Source organism: Vicugna pacos, chromosome 10 (assembly GCF_048564905.1).
Source record: "Vicugna pacos chromosome 10, VicPac4, whole genome shotgun sequence".
NCBI lineage: Eukaryota > Metazoa > Chordata > Mammalia > Artiodactyla > Camelidae > Vicugna > Vicugna pacos.
Genome location: NC_132996.1, coordinates 57,805,976 through 57,825,956, shown reverse-complemented (window position 1 = coordinate 57,825,956; position 19,981 = coordinate 57,805,976). Strand labels below are relative to the sequence as shown.

At 38.1% G+C, this 19,981-nt stretch overlaps 1 protein-coding gene across 2 annotated transcripts in view; it reads right to left on the bottom strand.

The window, feature by feature from the left end:
* The window catches only part of TTC17 (tetratricopeptide repeat domain 17), a 101,125-nt gene that overhangs the window by 14,460 nt on the left and 66,684 nt on the right, over positions 1 to 19,981 (bottom strand). For both annotated transcript variants that reach the window (XM_006212328.4, XM_072969810.1), the window contains 5 exons: positions 12,514 to 12,773; positions 11,881 to 12,034; positions 7,359 to 7,479; positions 5,043 to 5,202; positions 4,022 to 4,105 (listed from right to left, as the gene is read on the bottom strand). In XM_006212328.4, the coding sequence (XP_006212390.1) occupies positions 4,022 to 4,105; positions 5,043 to 5,202; positions 7,359 to 7,479; positions 11,881 to 12,034; positions 12,514 to 12,773 (779 nt within the window). The remainder of the gene's footprint in view (positions 1 to 4,021; positions 4,106 to 5,042; positions 5,203 to 7,358; positions 7,480 to 11,880; positions 12,035 to 12,513; positions 12,774 to 19,981) is intronic.

Here is a 19,981-nt window from a genome sequence, read left to right as displayed (position 1 = left end):
ACTCCCTTATTCTTCTGAGTGAAGCCCATGCCAAGTGAGGCTGATCACATGAGTGTGAAATGTCTACCTGGACCTAAGACCATCTACAGTGGTCACTTCAACTCCATAAAGGAGTTTTTGTATTGCTGTTGTCATGAACTGTAACCTCAGAAGACGTTACTGTTATTATTTTATATTACCATTTTCTATACGTACTCTAATATATTTATTTTTTCTGTTGCTCTTTGCTCTTTCCTGTATTTCTGAATTTCTACCTGGGATAGTTTCCTTCTGAAAAAAAATCCCTTTAGTGATTTTAAATGCAGTTTTAGTGATTGGTAACACACATCATTCATCTTTTGGTAGTCTGAAATCTTTATCTAACCTTCATTTTAAAAAAAGCAAGGTATAATTTAAATAGAGAGAAATGCTTAGAACTTAGGTACAACATTCAGTTTTAAATATAAGACACAGAAAATTTCCAGTACTTAAAGAAGTCCTTTCAAGTTGCTTCCCAGTCAACGTCTTCCTCCACAAAGTGATCACTGATCTGATTTCTATCACGATAGGTTAGTTTTGCCTGTTTTAGAATTTCATATAGTTGGAGTTATACACTACACACTTTTTTGTGTCCAATGTCTGGTACTAGCATAATATTTTTGAGATTCCTCAATATGGATATTGGGTCTTTCTTGTAGAATAGTATCTACCGTATAAATATACCACTGCTTATCCATTCTTTTAGTAAGTATTTTGTGGACATAAGACTTTCCTGTCTCTTTGATAAATACCTAGCAGTAAATTACTGGGTCATATATGTTAACTTTTTAATAGACTACCAGACTGTCCTCCAAAATGACTGCACTATTTCATACTCCCACTAGCAACGTATCAGACTCTGGTTGCTCAGTATCATTCCAACATCTGTATTATCAATCTTTTTCATTTTAGCCCTTCTACTCTCACAATGCTTCTTGCTTCAAAGTTTTTTTAATGAGTATAGTTATATGTGCTTTCTTTTTTATTGTTTGCATGGTATATTATTTTCCTATCTTTGTACTTTCAACCCTTCTGTATCCTAATATTTGAAGTGTTTCTCTTTTAAGCAGCATATAGTTTAGTCAGATTTTTAAAAATCCATTCCATACAAAATGCTTAAATTATAAATCTTTTTGTAGCAACTACTGATATACAATATTTACTATTTTACTATTTGTGTTCTATTTTTATGTGCCTTTACCTTTCTTGATTTTCTTTGGATTAATCAAATGTTTTAAATTATTCCATTTTCTGTCTATTGAATTACATTCTAAAACCATTTTTAGTAGTGAGACTTAAAACATGTGTTCTTACTTATCACAGTCCATTGCAAATTATTTCTTTAACTACTTGGCCAATACCAATTACATCTTGTAACTTTTAAACTCCATTTATTTCCCTCCCATCATTTATGTTGTCACCATGAATTTCAGTTATACATAGAGTTGAAGCTCCTCAGGGCAGTACAGTTATTATTTTGTACAATAACTCTTCATTTATATTTCCTTTCCAGTGTTCTTCATTCCCTCTGGCATGCCCATATTTCTATCTGGGATTATTTTTCTGAAGAACTCCCTTTAATTTTTATTTCAGTGTAGGCCTATTTGTGCCAAATTCTCTGAATTTTTATTGGTTTGAACACACCTTTATTTCACCTTAATTTTTTAAGAATATTTTTGCTAACACAGAACTCCAGGCTTGTAGTTTTCTTCTTTAGTACTTTAACGATGTCATTCCATTGGCTTCTAGTTTCCATCATTTCCATTGAGAAGCTGCCAGTCTTATTGTTGCTGCTTTTGAAAGGGACTACGGTGGATTAAAGATGGGCCATAGTCTCTGTCACCAGCAGCAGGCAGAGGATATTTCCCCTGCCCTGGGACTTGCTCTGACAGACAGGAAGGGTGAAGTGGTGCTGCTCCAGTTCTGTCTGTGGACTCTAAGAGGCCTGGATGCTTCTGCTTTCACCTCTTGGAGCCCTGAGTCGCCAGGTAAAAGTGTGCAGCTTCTCTGATGGAGAGACTACTTGGAGAGAGAGAATACGCAGCTGTGCCAGCTACTGCAATTACTCCAGCCTTCTCTGGTGGCCAGCCCCAGCTGAGTCTCCACATGCCTGTAATTGCATGATGATTCCAAGCGAGACCAGAAGACAGTCCAGCTCAGACTGTAGAATCTTGAGCAAATAGTAGTTTCATTTTAAGCCAGTATATCTTGGCATGGTTTATTAGGTGAGAAAGATAACTGAAAACAGTATTTGATACTGAGAATGGAGTGTTGCCATAACAGAAATTTAAAGCATGTGACATTAGTTGGGGGAACAGGTTGAGGACATTTGCTGAAGGAGCAGCAACAATAATGGAGGCTGTAAGAGCACTCAGGAAACTGCTTTGGAGGCTGGAGAAGAGGCATCATTACCTATTGGCAAAACAAATAGCGAGGCTGTATCCTGGAATATAGGAAAACACCCAGCAAAGTTGTGGATCAGGCTATGAAGATTTCTAGGAAGAATGCTGAAAGTGACAAATGGTTTTTTAAAAAATCACCTATACTAAGGTATTAAAAGAGAGAAGAACTAACCAAGGAAATGTACAGTTTTCAAGCAGAGTTTAGAGAAAATGCTTTCAACCCGGACCTTGCAGGGTTAGAAAATGGCACTTTCTCAGTTGCCAGCTTCTCTGGTTAGAATAAGGTTTTGACGAAAAATCAAATCCAGGGTGCCACCAGTAAAACTATGGCCTTAGTATCAAGATCAAATCAAAAGCACAGCAGTAAGACCCTTTGTTATTACCACCTCACAAAGATTTGAGTCTAGATTTTAGCCTCATAGACTCATTTAGACAAAAGGCATCCAAGAACCTTAAAGGTATTGTCCTGGACTTATGTTCAAAGTAGACAGAGGCCTTCTTGAAGAGATCTGTGGTGTGGCTTTTGTCTGATGGAATGGCTTATAATTTGAAAGCCCACAAAGTTTTTTTAAGAGGTTGTGTCAGAAACAGAGACAGGCAGCAGGCTGAGTAAGCTACTCAGCTGCAAATACAGGACATTTCTAAGGAAAAGGAAAGACAGCTCAGAAAGAGTTGTGAACTGAGAAACAGATCTGGGAACCAATCCCAACAAACCAAAATAGGCCCTAATCAAGGAATATTTCCTACCCTAGAATTGAGGAAATTGGTGACACATGGCCAGATGCATTTTAGAATCACCATACAACAGTGATTGCTGTGTGTCCTCCACTTCATCTCTTTTAAACTGATGCAATTATTCTATCCCTACCATTCTGTCATGCTCATACTGGAAGCTGAGTTGATTCTTTTAATCACTATGTTTTATATTATATTACCTCTTCAATATCATACAATAATAAAGTGGAGAGATTCTTAACCATAAAGTAATTAAATTAAAAAATTTTAAACTTCTTCTTTATACAAATATCACATAGTGGTAGATGAATAGTCTTAGAGACTAAATTATATTTTCTGTAGGCCACATAAAAATATGCTTTTGCAAATATTTTGTTTCATGATTTCAAAGACAAAAGATATTTCAAGATATTCCCATCCAACATCCAAAATACCAAATATTCTTTTTCTTCCCCCTTACAAGGCACTGGGGATTGAACCCAGGACCTCGTGCACACCAAGCATGTGCTCTACCACTAAGCTACATTCCCCGCCTCCCCAAATATTCTTTATCACCAGAAGAGGAATGCCTGACTTCTTTCCCATACCTAGATTCCATAGTTTTTAGTAGCATCACCTCAATATATCCACGCTGGAATAAAGAACAGATAAATGACTAGGTAAGTTTCAGCACAGAAGCAAAAAAGAATACTAACCAAGTGATGGAAAAGTGGTTGAAGCATTCTGTGTGGGGTGATTTCACACCATCCCTTTAGTTACCAAGTGCTAAATAACTAACAGAAGAGGTCAGAGCCACTTAGTGGCAAATAATCTGGAAAAGTTAGAAAGTAGGTAATAGTTTAGGACTTTCCTACAGGGTGACTCACCTTTTCCAAAACTTTGGCAATTCGGGTGCCAATCTGTTCAAGTGACTGTTGTGGATATTGGTCTTTGCCAAGATTTTGCAATACCTGGTATAGGGAGGAAGATGACAGATTAGAGGAATGAAAATGAGGCAGGGTCTAGTGACACTGCAGATGCCGAGTTGGGCACAGTACCACAGCAGCAGATTATTTTTCTGGGGTATATGCTGTGGTCTTGTTGGTAAGGCATCTTATGGAAGACACTGAAGGCCATTTTACCATCCCCTCAGCCTTCTCTCACTTAACAAAAATCACTTAAACACATTCATTATAGCATTTAGAGTAAATAAAGAAAATAAAAAGTACTTGCTATCCTGTTACCCAGACACAACCATTGTTAATAATCTCTTATGTATCTTTCAGATACTTTTCTACACACACATGTATTATTTCTCTCACAGAATATGGAATCACACTGTATACTATCACCTGCATTTTCACATAATATATCCTAAAAAATTTCTTCATGCCATTTAATAAATATATTTCTACTACATCTTTCTTAATGATTTATCATATACCATCTTATGCCTATAACCAACATTTATTTAACAAATCCTCTATTGTTGACCATTTGTGGCATGTTTTCCAATTATTCTTCCAGGTATACTCCTTGCTAAGAATATTTTGGGTCTGTTCTCCTTGCTTTCCTTCTTAAGAATGCCAACAGGAGGATTAACTGCTCCAAACATTTCTCGCAGAGAGCCTCTGTCTGATGGCAAGCAGAATGCTACCCACCTCGAGGAACGAATCAGAATTAAAATTTCCTAGTCATAAAAAAATTGTAAGCTAAGTCACAGGGGCTGAAAGATACCAGGCTTGGCCTGAAGCCACCTACATGACAGTCATCTGAAAAAAGGCGAAAATATACGGCCTGGCCGCTTGTGCTTTCTGCTATCAGTTGCATCATAACTGTAGGGCTAAAACCTACAGACAGAAGGGAAAAAAAAACCTATAGACAGGCCAAACAGAGCCGAGCACTCACCTCTGTTAACTGGCTCTCACCCGTATAATGGAGGCTGGCTCGGTTGGAAACCCCCTGCAAGTGGTCCAGCGTGTGCATGCTCGTGGGGAGATTGCCATTGCAAAGAGGCTCCATCGCTGGCTGCTGTATTGGAGTGGCAAAGTCTATGTGTTCTGTGATGCTGAAAAATGGAGAGTACCACCTTAGCCGTGGAAAAGGTGAGTGGGTGGGGAGGAAGAGTATTAATAGTCAGCTGACCATAACTTCAATATATTATTAGCACTGTCTGGAACCACAGAATCTCACAGGGGAAGAGACTCCAGAAGTTACTTAGTCTGATCTCTCCTTTTACAGATTCAAGGGCTCCAGAGCTTGGCAATGACTATGTGCTGACTGTAGGAATAGAGACCGTATTCCAGGTCAAAGAAGTGTTGGATCTGAGTCCTGAACTCAGCATTTTCTCAGTCTCCCCAAGCTGCCTCCCCTCTATGCACCGTGGCGTCTGCTGGCCACTTTTTCTCACTGGAAAGGTTTTAAACCAGGTGGGTTTTCTTCTAGGATTTCTTTTTCCAGGGTACAGACAGTGATAAAGACCCACAAGTGGTTCTTATCTTTCTTTTTCCCTTTATGTACGGAAGCACACTTGTCCCCACAGAAAAAGTTACCTAAAGTTTAGACAGTACATGTTATACAGATCCAGCTGTTCACTGTATCTATGTATAAGATGTAAGCACTTCCCTTCATGGTTCCAAAGTGGTCATTTGCCTGCTAGACGCAGGATAAATATTATACACTATCATATATACTGATGTGGCAAATTGGCATTGCCAAATTTTATTTCCAGCTACTTTAAAAGTTTAACATTTATTAGGCAAATATTCATTCATACATTATTTATTCAGAGCCTATTACATGTCAGATATCAGGACTATAATAATTAACAAAATACACCCAGTTCCCACTGTTACGGTGCTCATAGTCTTGTGATAGTTATTACAGATGTGATGAGTTACAAAAGATAAAAACATAGTACAATGTCAGTTTACTAGAGGAGAGTACGTATTTCCTCTATGCTGATGGAAGAGGAAGGTGTTTAGTGAAGGATTTCCTGAGAAAGTAAGATTTAAGTTGAGACTGGAAGGATGAGTGTGAATTAACCAGATAGGAGATGGTAGTGAGAAAGGAGACACCATGTGTGAAGGCCTGAAGGAGGGAGGGCAGAGCTGAAGATGAAAAGACATGCAGGGAGCAGGTCACGAAGGGCTTTGTGGGACCCTGTAAACAGCGATATGAAGTTACTAGAGCATTTTAAGAATTATTTGACTTACATTTGAGGGATAATTCTGAGTACTGTGGAGAGAATGGATTGAAGAGATGCAAGAATGAATAAAGCAACAGGACCAGCTAGGAGGCTACTGAACAAATCTAAGTGGAGATGATTGTTCTGGTTTAAGGAGGCAGCATCAGGGATGAAGAAAAGTGGGTTCTGGAAAACACTCAGAAGGTAAAAGTGAGAAAAACTGGTAATGGACTGGATCTGGGGCGCAAGGACAACCCCCAGGTTTCTGGCTGAAGCTATTTTCTAAGAATAAGAAACAGAAAACAATCAAAGCAATGAGGTTTTTGGAAGGAGAGTGGGCAAGAAAATTGTGAGTTTAGTTCTCCTGACCTTAGGGTGCCTGAGAGATACCTAGGCAGAGAGGCCAGGTAGACGCCTAGAGCGACGAGGAGAAGCATGTGAAGAAAGGCCTGGTGTGGAGAATCAAATCTGGGAGTTGTCAACATATCACTGGTGACAGGAGTTCTGGGAGTAGAGCAGTCTGGCTGCGAATGACTGTAAAGTAAGAAGGCTTAGTGGTAAATTTTGGGGAACTCTAATGCTTAAAGGGTAGAAAAGAGGCCCAAAAAAGAGAATGAGCATCCAGAAAAAGCAGTTATGAGAGAGGGAACCTTGCTTGCTTGTGTCCTGGTAGATGTTGGTGAATCTGGATCTGCTCTGGTTCCCTTTTCAAGCTCATGATGTCAGTGAGAGACCATAGGTTTTGTGCTTTAATGAAGACATCCAGTCTTTAATTCAAGTTAAGTAAGTTATACATGACTTCTACATAGCTTAGAAAGTATGGGGAAGGCACTGAGATGGGAGCACATTGACTATTTCAGTATAATGAGCTGAATCCATCTGTGCCCTGTGGTCAGCAAGGGGTGTCCTTTGAACCAACAACCCTAGAAAGGACGACTCTTCTAGTAACTGCTGACAAAGAAGTGAAGTCAGCTGAGGCCCAGCAGGATCACTGGTACACAAATACCACGGAGGAGGGAGAGTTTTAAGATACTCACTCAATGTTTTTTGATGAAACTGCAAGCCAGGTACTCACGATGGCAGTCAGCTCTACCCAGCGGAGTTTGAGGCACTCGTCCGGGCTGGGCCATCCCAGACTCTGGTAGTCACGTTTTTTTCCTGGAAGGAAAGTATGTCATCAGCCGACACAATTGCAAAGAAACAGAATGCGTGGTGCCTTACGCTTTTACTTTACCCACATTGGTGTACTGCAGGTGCTAGTCATTCTTCTAGTCTTCAGAATTCCTACCACCTAATGACAAGATTTAGTTAGTTCTAAATGGAGATAACAATTATCTTTGAGTAAAGCCTTGTTCTCAAAGATAGATGATGAAATAAAAATAAATGAGCCTTCACTGGATTTAAGACTGAGATAAGGGTTAAAATATTCTTCAGTGTTAACATTCTTACCAAATTCAATTTTTACCCTTCAACATTTTGATTTTATAAAGACAACCCTAACTTAGTCAAGAGAAAGATGTATCTCTAAAGCGGGGCTTCTCAATCTGGTACTGCCGACACTGCGGGCTGGATAATACTTTGTCACGAGCACTGTCCTGTGCGCTGGAGGACATGGCAGCATCCCTGGTCTCTACCCAATAGATGTGAGCAGCACCCTCCCTGAGATGTGACAATTAAAAATGTCTCCAGATACTGCCAAATGTTCCCTGGGAGGCTAAAATCACTCCTGGCAGAGAAACCCTGCTGTAAAGAAAAGCAGCAGGGTAGGGAATAATGATGATAATGAAAGGTTTTCATTTGTTTCCAGAGCACTTACTGTGTGTTCACGTCCTGTGCTAAGTGCTTTACATCTGTAACCGGAAGAGGCAGGTTTTAATCCTCATTTCTCAGATGAGAAAACGAAGGTTCAGAGAAATCAAGTGACTTGCCCAGGGTCACCTGGCTACTAGGTGGCAGAACAGGGATCCAGATCCAGGTCTGTTTGACTCTAACATGCATGCTCCCAATCATGCTATTTAAACCTTTGCTGAGGTTTTAAATCTCTGTTTATTGATACCCTTGAAAGGTACTACCTTCTAAGTGTAGGCCTTTTACTTAGATTAAGTCCCCACGAAAAGAGCAGAACTAAGTCCTAAATCTGGGAAGGATTCTTCTGAATAAATTCCAATGGAATGGACAGGAAGGAGAACTTCGGTTCTGTAGAGTTCTTTTCATACTGCAGAAATTTACCAGCAATAGCATACTGTTTAAGATGCAGGCAGGGCTTTGGATTTAGATTTTAATAAAACAGAAAAGAACAGTTTAGAAGAGTTTCAAATGAACCCTGTTTAAATTAATAACTTAAAGAATTAAACCATACATTTCACAGTAAAGCTTATTTTTCTTTTTATGTTTAAGAAAGTCACTTGAAAGATACTTACTGAGCTTCTATTACAAGGGACTGGGAACTGTGTTAAGATCGCTAGGGATTCAGAGAGGAATAGAGGGTCAAGGCCTGCCCTTCAGCTCACAGGCTAGGAAGGAAATTACTAGAACACAATAGGATAAGTGCTAGAGTGAAGGTATAGAGCAAATGCACAGGGAGAGAGCAACTGATTCGGCCTGAAGGAGCCAAGGAAGAGATGGTACTTGAGTTCAAAGTTTAAGGATTGGTGACATTTTAGCACCACTGAGATAGCAAAAGGGCATTCCAGGCAGAGGGAACAGCATGTGCAAAGGCAAAGAGGTAAAATAAGAGCATTGTTGGTTCAGAGAATGATGCTGAAGTGGGGAGAGAGCCTAGATTGTAAACAGTCTTGTACACCACACTAGAAAGTTTATGCTGCAGGCATTGCCGAACCTTTGAGCCCACATTTCTTCATCCTGTTCACAAGGATATCATAAGAGGCTCTATTAAATGCTTTGGTTAAATCAAGTTACATTATATCTATGGCACTTTTCTGGTCTTGGTCCAATCCAGTAGCCCTCACCAAACTAGGAAATGAAATTAGTTATGCATTATTAGTTTTATTAATTCTTAGTAAATCTACAGTGGCCCTTAAGGATCTCCACTTTTTCCCCAAGGGCTTACAAACTACTGGTTTAATAATCTGCTTTAGAACTTTGCCAGGATTTATCACAAAGCTTAACACTTGGTAGTGGATAGAATCCACATATACTTGAAAATTGGGATCCTGAACTTCTCTAGCCTTCTATCGTCTATTCTATGCTTTAGAACTTTGCACGTTAATGACAGTAAGTAGTTCCATGATTTCATTAGAACTTTTCACGTTAATGACAGTAAGTAGTTCCATGATTTCATTTGCAAGTATATTCAATGCCCTTCCCAGGCCCATCTACTTGAATCCATTTAAAAACTACCTAAGTGCTCTCCTATCATCTCAACCATACTGAGCTTTAATTTTCAATTTAACAAGAAATTTTTAGTTTTTTTGTTTATAAAATTAATATAGGCTTATTATGAAATATTTAGAAAATGGAAAAGAATATAAAAGAAAATAAAAAATCACCTACAGTGCCATCAGCATCCAGAGAAGATCACTTACAACATTTTGGTGTATGCTTTTCTGTGTTTGTTTAATTTAGTATATTTCATCAAATCTAAGATATCATAAACTATAAGGTGCACATTGCTTTACAAGATTTAAGAAGGAAAAATGTTGCCAATTATTATTTAAGATACCATCAATTGTAAGATGTATCTCACTTGCAGAGATACTGAAATGTGAAAAAAATGTAGATGAAATACAGTATATTTACTATTTTACAAAAATTGAAGTATTCTCTACATATGCTACTTTATAAACTGCTTTTGTTCACATACTAAATTACAAACATCTTGGCTACACAGTGTACAGCAAGAACATGCTGTAATTTATTTAGGCAATTATCATCATTTAGGTATTTTTCAAATGTTTGTTATGATAAGCAGCACTGTAATCAATATCTCCTTACTTCTATCTTTCACACTTGAGAGAGAATTTATTTAGGGTGAACTACTAGAAACAGAATTGTTGGTATATTTTAAAAATTTCTGATACATCTAGTCAAACTATCCCAAAATTCATTTTATTAACTCTCACTGTGCATTACATAAAGACAATCTGATAAGCAAAAATGGCATGTCACGTTTTGTTTGCACTTCCTTGACTGCTAGTGAGCCTGACATATTTAGTAGCCGTGTGCGTGTGCATTTGGTGAAATGCCCATGTACAGCACATACTTCACTGAAATGTTGTATTTTTTCTATTGATTTACAGGTGCTCTTTAATGATGTTGATAACCTTTGCTTATCATATATTCTGTAAATATATACAAATATTCTGTGAAAATATTTTGTTTTAGTCCTTTGTCTCTCTCTTTTATAGTGTCTCTGATACCAGAATTAATGTATTTTTTTCTCTCTGCCTTAGAAAGTCCTTTTCCACATCAAAAGTATATAAATATCCATCAGAATTTTCCTCTTTTACTTTTTTTTGTTACATTTACTATTTAAGGCATTGGAATTTTCCTTGTTATACTGACATTTTACAGTTTGGACACCTTTTTCCTTGCTTCTGAAGACAGAACTAAGTGTCACTTTCTCTCCATAACCTGTTAATACATATGCCATCTTCCCTAAACATTGACGCTACATCATGCTTTCAACTCTAGTCATGATAAAATGTTCTTTTTGGTGTCTTTAGTATGGGATTTAGCCAAGCTGACCCCATTCTTTATGTTTTATTATGTGTCCTCTGCTTTCAGCTTTGTTAAGTACACCAAATTAAATAACACATATTTTCACGAAGTTACCTTGAATTTCCCAAGTCTGACACAGTGAAAATATCCTTCTAAAAAAGGAGATTTTTTTTTTTTTAAAAGAAATTCGATTATCACTATTTCACTGCTGGAAAAGAAAGTTAACTGGACTCATGACAATGGCCCTGAACCTGGAGTCCAGAGACAGACATGGGGACAACTCTGAAACTTGAAAAAACATGCCAAATTTTGATTTTTTGGAAAAAAAATTTTTAATGCATTTTTTTCCCCTGGGGAGTATTACCAAAGCATTTATCCAATACTTAAATGCATCCACTACATTTTGACACACAAAAATGTTACTAGATAGGTAATATTTATTGATCCCTATGTGCCCAGTTCATTAAAAGCACTTTACATGTATAAACATATAATTTTCACAATCACCCTACAAAATAGATGCAATTATTATTCACATTTTATTCATAGGGAAAATGAGGCACAGGGAACTAAATGGCAAAACTGGTGTCTGAACCCAGGAAGTCTGCTCAAACCCACATTTTTATGTACTAAACTAGACTGTCAAGTTAATCAATAGGATATTTAAGCTTAAGTTGGTAAGAGTATAAGCCAAATAGCCAATGGTAAAAAAAAAAAATCAAGTAAATGTTAAAATAAACATTTTATATCCATGACTGGGTTTCTTGTTCACTTGGCTCAATGACCATCTCATCTGATCTACTTCAAGTCACAAACACACATTTATTGAGACATTGAAATCTGAAAGAAGAAACTGGCATATTAAACATTCAAATTTACCTTGTGGCCCAGGAGATGCCACCTTTGGGCCAGTGATCTCCAGGTTTGCTTGGTTACGATGTACATTTTCTGCCTGATTCGATTCTACCTTTTTTCCAGGAGTTTTCTTATTCTCTCCTTTGGGTTTCTTTACTCGTTTGACTTGGAATGTGATCTGGGAAATGAAAACATGTTAGGGACAAATGAGCTCGATTATCACATCTGCCCATGACTGTGTGTACTGGTGGCTTTAAGAATAGCTGGTCTTGTGTTAGCTAGGGTTAAGTTCTTTCTCTCGGTTTAATTTTTAAAGGTCTAATTTCATTTCATGCTTAGTGAAATAAATATAATAATCCAGCCTTGAAGGCTATAGAGGAAACTGACAGTTAAGATGTCTGAACTGGGCCGTTCCAAGTGTGCAGCCTTCAGTGTGGCTTCACACCCATCCCACTTCCTCTGCTTCCTGCAAGAGCCGGCAATACCGAAGTTAATATGAAATGCTTCTGGCAGTACAATTCCACTGTGAAGGCTGACTGGAGCGTGGAGTAAAATATTGCCACATACCCAACAGAAACATTACACTTTGCAAACCTGAGGTACCCCCACAAAGACTTGGGCTACAATTTGGTAAGAACTGAGTTGGTAAACTCTTACCCATTCTGTTGCTTCATCATCTTCGCTTCTGCAGTCTCCATAGCAGGAGCTTTTGGCCACTCCATCCTGGGGGCCTTTCTTCAGTACTCGTATCCCCTGCAAGTCCAGACGCCGTCCTTTCATCTCGAGTGCTCCCCCAAAGCCTTCCAGAGGCCATGCCTGTTGAAATTCATCCACCAAAGCCAGTATCTCTTCTGACATTTTTGTTTCATCTGAGTTCTCCATCTCATCAGAACCGTTGCTTTCCTCAACCACTGTACCTGAGATTCAAGCACCAGCATGTCATTAAAAATTACACAGAACTCACTGAAGTACTTGAGTGACTCCAACCTTGCTTTCTGAGAAAAGTTTTGGCTCTGCTTAGAGGCACTTCTGTAGCCCACCTTCATAAAAATGCCATTCAACATCTTCAAAATTCATAATAAAATGTCATCTTTGCCATCAACCTTTTGTAGAAACCCTGGCTGAGAACAATGACAGCAGCTAGATGGCAGGTAGTCGTAGATTATGTCACTAGTGAGCATGACGGTGGCTATTTCGTACGTGTATTTTTTGGAAAAAAAGACCAACTCACTCTAGATATAGGATATAGATGGCAAAGATGAAGTTTATTATGATATTTGTTTATTTATAGGATTCCTCAAGCTCTATTCAAATAGTATATGAAACGTCATAGCTGCATGTTCAGACCACACAGTCTAACTGCCTTAACTGAACAATGATTTGTTTAATGGAAAATTATCCTAACTCCACATGAAGGCCCCCATTTTCACTAATGGCTGATATAAGAACTAGCAATATACTAGTGTAATTTTTTCCTAAAATGGTAATCAGGATACTTATTATGTTGCTCATGTTTCTTATGTGAAGGCTCCCGGGATGTTTTTCAGTGCAATGACCTAGTAAAAATTCTCTCTCCTGAGAAGTCAGTATGTTTCCATTATTATACACTGAAGGTTACACAGTCCCACAAATTCCCCTATGTGCTTAACTAAAAAGCTGAGGGCAAAATTAGTCTGAGTTTCTTAAGAGAATGCTTTCCTTTTTTAAAAAGAATTCTTTGCTATTTAAACTTTTGCTATTTTGAATTAATGGTTGAATCTTGTAAGATGTGTTCCATGAAAGTGATCTCCAGTCCCTTTTGGAAGTATACAATGTACAAAAACAGCTAACAAAATGGAATGCCTCCTTTTGTAATACGCACTGGACAACCTCAGAGCTTGGGGCTGATTGTTCACAAAACGCCAGCCCATATTATCCCAGTTATCCCAATAATCTTAAATTGGTTGTTCTAGCTTGTTCAGTGATTTAGAACATGGCATTAATGAGCCCAAGGTCAGGAATCTCATATCCATGTCACCAGGCCCATAGCCATAGTGAGTAACCCATCTCAGAAATGCAGTTTTAGTTCCTGAGAAGGTCTGGGGTAAGAAATATGGCTGATTGCCATGGCTAAAAACAACTTAGAGCTTGGAGCCCCTCTCACAGAAGGTCTGCAGTGTCACCCTTAGCTCTCTGGTGGCATCTCTATTTCTCATCCCACTTTCTATTACAGAAAGTGGGAAGGTCTGTTGCCAGGCTGGGAGTACCACTAGAAATCTGTCATTCTTTCTTGAAAAAGCTATAGGGCTCTTCTGCTTGTTAACAAGTGACTACAAAATGTACTGCTGTCCTTTTGAGTAAGTTTCTTTTAGGTTTTCTGAACCCATCTACTGGTTTCTATTATTTATTATTATCATTCATGTTCTGAAACAAGCATAAAGTCAAATAGGGATCTGACAAAGGCTTTTTCCTTAGGATATGTAGAGTAAAAATGGTTGGTTACTTGCCAAAATTATGTGACCAGTATTATAAATGTAGGGTTGACAAAGAGTTCTAATTTTCAGTTTCTATCTTGTTTGCTACCGTATTCCAAATGTCCAACATTGCACCTGGCGCACAGCAGGCATAAATAGTTGTAGAATCAATTAATGGGAACTCGGGAATAATTTGCTTTGCGAAGTCCTTGAGGATCTGCTGTTCCTGCCTTTGCCTTGTCCTGCTGGCAATTCGAAACTTTTTAAGTTCTAAAAAGTGTCATGTGTTAAAGTACTGACAACCCAGCCGAAAGGTAAGCAGCAGAAAGGCAGGCACCATGTCTGCAGCACAGTGCCTGGCACACCATGTGACTGACAGACTTCTCAGTAGCTGATCCAGGAAAGCAGCTGAAAGAACTACTTTAGAGAGCTCAAAAAGCAACTTAATTAGAATTGCCTGGCATCTGACTTGTAGCAACAGAGTCGTCTCTAAGTAGTACTCCTGTTATTTTAGCTTCCTCTCCTTCCTTCTCCCATGGCTACCATGGGATTCCTTGTACTTGGTCCTAAGACAGGAAAGTTTTTTGTTGATAGATTTGGCCATAGCCAAGAACATGGGCTTAAAGGAAAGTGGCTTTTGGTCAAAGGTGAGCTGCAGATAACTAATTCCCCAGTGTGCAATTAGAGCTGCATATGGATGCTGTGTATGGAAGCCTTATTTCCATTCAGTAACTACTACTATCTAGAAAGCATTCATGTCGTTTAGTTGCAAAGAGTTCTGCAAGCTCAGGTCCCAAAGGTTAATACTGCCCTGTGCCCTTACCATATGGTAATATATATCATTATTAAAAGGTTCTTAGAGAAAGAGTTTTTCATTGATGGAACTCAGTAGTCCATCAAGACAGACTTATGGAACTTGCTGCAGGCTTCTGCTGCTGGCAGCCATTCGGCCTCTTCAAAGGCTGCTGGGGTTGGGGTGATATTAATTCCCACAGAACACCACTAAATCAAGGTGAGGAATGGGGAAATCATAAATGTGCTATGAGTTAGGAAAAATAAACCAATCTTTATTTATTTAGAGACTGCTCTGCACTACATGCTATATAGGTGGCAATTCCAGAGGAATTAAAGATAACTAAGTTGGAGACACAAAACTACATACATTAAACAATGAGAGAACAGTTACATTAAATTTTTTTTCCCTAAAGGAAAAACATAATTGAATATAGTCACAAAATGCTTCTTACAGGAAGGGAGACTACCTGAGGCAGGATTTAGACAGACTAGAGGTCCAGGGAGGGCACCCCCAAAATGACGGGACTAAAAAAACAGGCATGTAGATACTTACATATCCGTCTACATGCACACAGATACAGCATAAGGATGGGATATGTGAAGGCACTACTAATTTCAAATTAACTAGAACAAAGACTGTATACAGAGGGTATCAGCAAATAAGATACTGAGGGAAGGTGGGTGACACTGAGAATCTCTGAGAAAGTCAAGAGGAAGATTCACTATAAAGGAAGCCTCTAGTTAAGCAAAAGAGTAACAAGATGAGAGTCGTAACATTTATAAAGGGTAGAACAGTAAATCAGTTGGTGTACTGGGGGTGGGGGCATGCAGGAAAGAAGGAAGACAGAGGACAAAGAGACTAATTAGAAAGGTATTTCAACAATCTCTATCAGAATTCTATAAAGAGAAGCTGACAGAGTAGCAGGAAAGGGGAATTTTAAAAAGGGAGGGAAAAGAGGTATATAAGGAAATTTCAATGAAGAAAAATTAATGGCATTTGGTAACTAAATGGATATAATGGCAAATAGAATAAATCCAAAGACGATTTCAAGATTTTAAAGCCTGATGTGAAATAGTGAGCTTTCCACTACGTGAAATTTTAGAATCTGTGAATATGAAACGATAATGCTATTTACGAAGATGATGGAATTAGGAGAGGACAATAGGATAAAGTTTTGGGATTTCAGATGCTTATTCATTAAACGCTTGTTATGTGCTTATAATATGCTGAGGGCTCAGAGTATAACAACTTGTAACAAGCTTATGGTCTAGGCTAGAATGGACGGAGGAATGTATCTTCAGATGCTGTCCAATAAGAAGCTGAAAATACAGAATTCAGGTTTGGAGAGAGGTCTGGACTATGGAGGGATCTCAGGTTTTAAATTATACTTGAAGCAGAAAGAAAAAGTAAATTTTAGGCTTGCTGCTTGTGGGGCAGATGGTATGATATACTGGAAACACAGACTGAGACCCGTATCTTAATTTATCTTTTTCAACATATACCATTTTCACACTGGACAAAGAAGGATAAATATTGTGAAGAGACTTATATGAGTTAATATTTTGTCACTTTGATGAATCCTATCTCAGGGTACTGGGAAACTCACAGTGGAGTCTGAGCCCTGGGAGGTAATCTGGCAAGAATCGCAAGGACAAGAAGTGCTGAGAGGTGGAGAGAAGCGTATGCAGTTCTGATACAAAAAGAAAAAAAAAAAAAGAGAGAGAGAGAAAAGAAAGGAAAAAAGGAAGGAAAGAAAGTCCACTATAACCTTGCAATGTCCCAGGCACACCTGGAAATTCATGGGTAGGTCTGGAGACCTCAGTTTAAGAGATTTTCAAAGTGAAGCATGTTCATAGAAAAGGACTTGGTCAAAGTACTCAAAACCATGTTAAGTGAAGAAAGGCTGAAGAAATTAAGGGTGATTCCATAGCAGGAAGAGTAGCTGATAAACTGCGCATGCACACACAAACACAAATCAAGCCTTGAGTAATATTTTGCTAGAAAGATTACTGTAATACTTCAAGGATGGTGAAGGGGCTAGAGACTATCATAAATAGGAGTTGTTGAAGGAAATGAGGACATTTCACTAAAGGAAGCAAAAGCTTGGAGGGGTGGCTAGGCAGAAACAATAATCATCTTCAGATCTCTAAGGAAATGTGACACTAATGAGAGACAAGACTTTGTTAGCCTCAGAGGGTGGGACTAGGAATGAGAAGTCATATTTTAACTCAGTATTAGGGAAGACTTATGAATGGTCAGAAAATGGAATGGGCTACCCAGGGACAGCCTGGGCTACTCAAGCTTGGAGCAGAAGCAGAAGCCAGACAATGTTGGGAACACGACTGAGTGGGAGAGGAACATTAAAAGGTGATTAAAAGAAGATGACTGCGTTTGATAAGATGCAATATTAATAATCTTGGAGGAAAGGTTTCAAAATGAGTTTTAGGGAACAGAGGCTGGAAAGAAATGCTACATTGAAAACTAAATAGATCGACAACAAAGAGGTAAAGATCACACATTCAAAGAGATGAGCAGCAAGACAAAGTCCTTTCTTCAAAGTCTGTACTCTCCTCCAGAAATTCTTATATGATTAATATCAACAGGTTTTACTATTAGACTGTGGTTTCTGAAGGCAAGAAGGCACATTCTACCTTTAAGAATATGTCTCTTTGTATCAAAAAATAGTATACAATGGAATTAAATTAATTTGGTTGCAAATTAGGACCCCACCACCATAGGACCTTGGGCAATTTTGTCTTGAGTTCTAGTGTCTTCTTTGCAGCAACATGGATGGACTTGGAGGGCATTATGTTACATGAAATAACTCAGAGAAAGACAAATACTGTATGGTATCACTCGTGTGGAATCTAAAAAATACAACAAACTAGTAAATATAACAAAAAAGAATCAAACTCACAGATCTAAGAACAAAACAGTGGTTACCAGTGGGGAAAGGGAAGGGGGCAGGGGCAAGACAAGGAAGGGGATTAAGAGGTACAAAATAATACGTATAAAATGAGCTCCAAGAATATATTGTACAACACGGGGAATATAGCCAATATTTTACAATAATTATAAATGGAGTATAATTTTTAAAAATTGTGAACCACTATACTGTATACTTGTAACATACCGTACAGCAACTATGCTTCAATTTAAAAAAAGGCAGTGGTATCTTTTTTGAAGTCAGAATATAAAGCTTTGGACTTCAGGTTTTTAATGCATAAACAATGGCAAAAAATTTCAAGGCAGTAATCAGAAAGCAAAAAAGGCGTAGATTAAATCACTCAGACTAAGGTGGGTACAGAAACGATTCACTTCTGAGAAGAAAACAACAATCATTGAGTATTGAGTTTTCACTTGCACCAATGGTGCTCTTCCTTCTTCTAAGTGGGTCAGGATAGGAAGAGAAAACAAAGAATTCCAAGAAGATAACATACAAAGTAAATAGGGAATTGTTCCTGTAATAACTCTTCTGCAAATACGTCAGGGCCCCCTTCACTGACGTTTACTGAGCAGATACTGTAAGGATGCACTTGTGGGGACTTTGGCTCACCAGCAGCCTCTCAATCTTGCAACAGTAGAGTCAAGGTTGTGTTTGTAGAAGTGAACATTTACTGAACTCCATTTGTGTATCAGGCACTAAAATACATGTTTCCCTAAGTTATTGCATTTAAATACTCAAGAACACGCTGAGGAATTTTCTGTTGTTTTTTTTTTAAAAAAATTTAAATTAATGAGGTAAGGAAGGCTCAACAAGATTAAGTAATTTGCCCAAAACTTAACAATAAGTAGATGGTGGAGCCAGGACATGACAACAATATCTCTGACTACAAAACCGATGCTCTTTCTTCAATAGCTAAGTTTTCTCAGGGAGGAATTCTGGACTAGATGATGAAGTATTAAAGTAGTGGTTTTTGAAATGTTAATCAGTGATGCGATTTCCACCAATTCTCACCAAAATGAGAAAAAAAAAAAGGCCACGTATCTAAAGTTATAATACACACACACACACACACACACACACACTTAAGTCCAGATACACATTTGTTGGTACTGTTGGTAAAGATGCCAACTGTTCATTTTTGAGCAAGACAGACCTTTACTCTAAGATTGCCTTTGTACTTTTTTGGCATTAAAATGTTTTATAAAATAATAGTAATAGCAGATGCTATTTTCTTTAAAAACGACCTTACCAATTAAAAAATAAAGTTTTAATCTATCAAACCCCTATTTCTGAGAACCACAGGCAAATGACAATGTACGAAATCAGAAGACCTGAGGATGAGTTTTAGTTATATACCACCTACTGCAGGTGTTAGGCAAGGTACCTAACTTCTCAATTTTCTCATCTATAAGATGGGCTTAATAATAAAATCTATTTCACAAGGTTAATACGTAATTCCTAACACCTTGTAAACTATAAAGCACCACAAAAGGCAGTGATTATCATAACAGTTTATGATTACTAAAGAGGATATAACTTTCTTTAAATTCTCCTTCAAAAATAGAGTTTTCAAAACTTCTTTAATGTCTATACTTGACTTTTATTATAACGTACTATTTTCGTTAAAAAATAGAGTTCTTCTGACTCCTAACACACTACAGGAAGCCTGCTGGTAGAAACATGCTAACCTATACCACGACTGTAGTCCCTGTGGTCTTGCTGTCAGTGTCTAGAGGAAAGAAGATGGTACCCCCAGAATGTAGACATATGGTAAAGAAAAGTTAGTACCTGAGAGTAAAACTAGTAAGAGCCACCATCACACTATAATTAAATTAGCAACGTGAAAAGGAATCCACCCTAAGGGAGTCTGCATGATGCTGAAGGGATCCGACAGACACCTACTCCCAGCCAGGGCAATGGTACTGTACC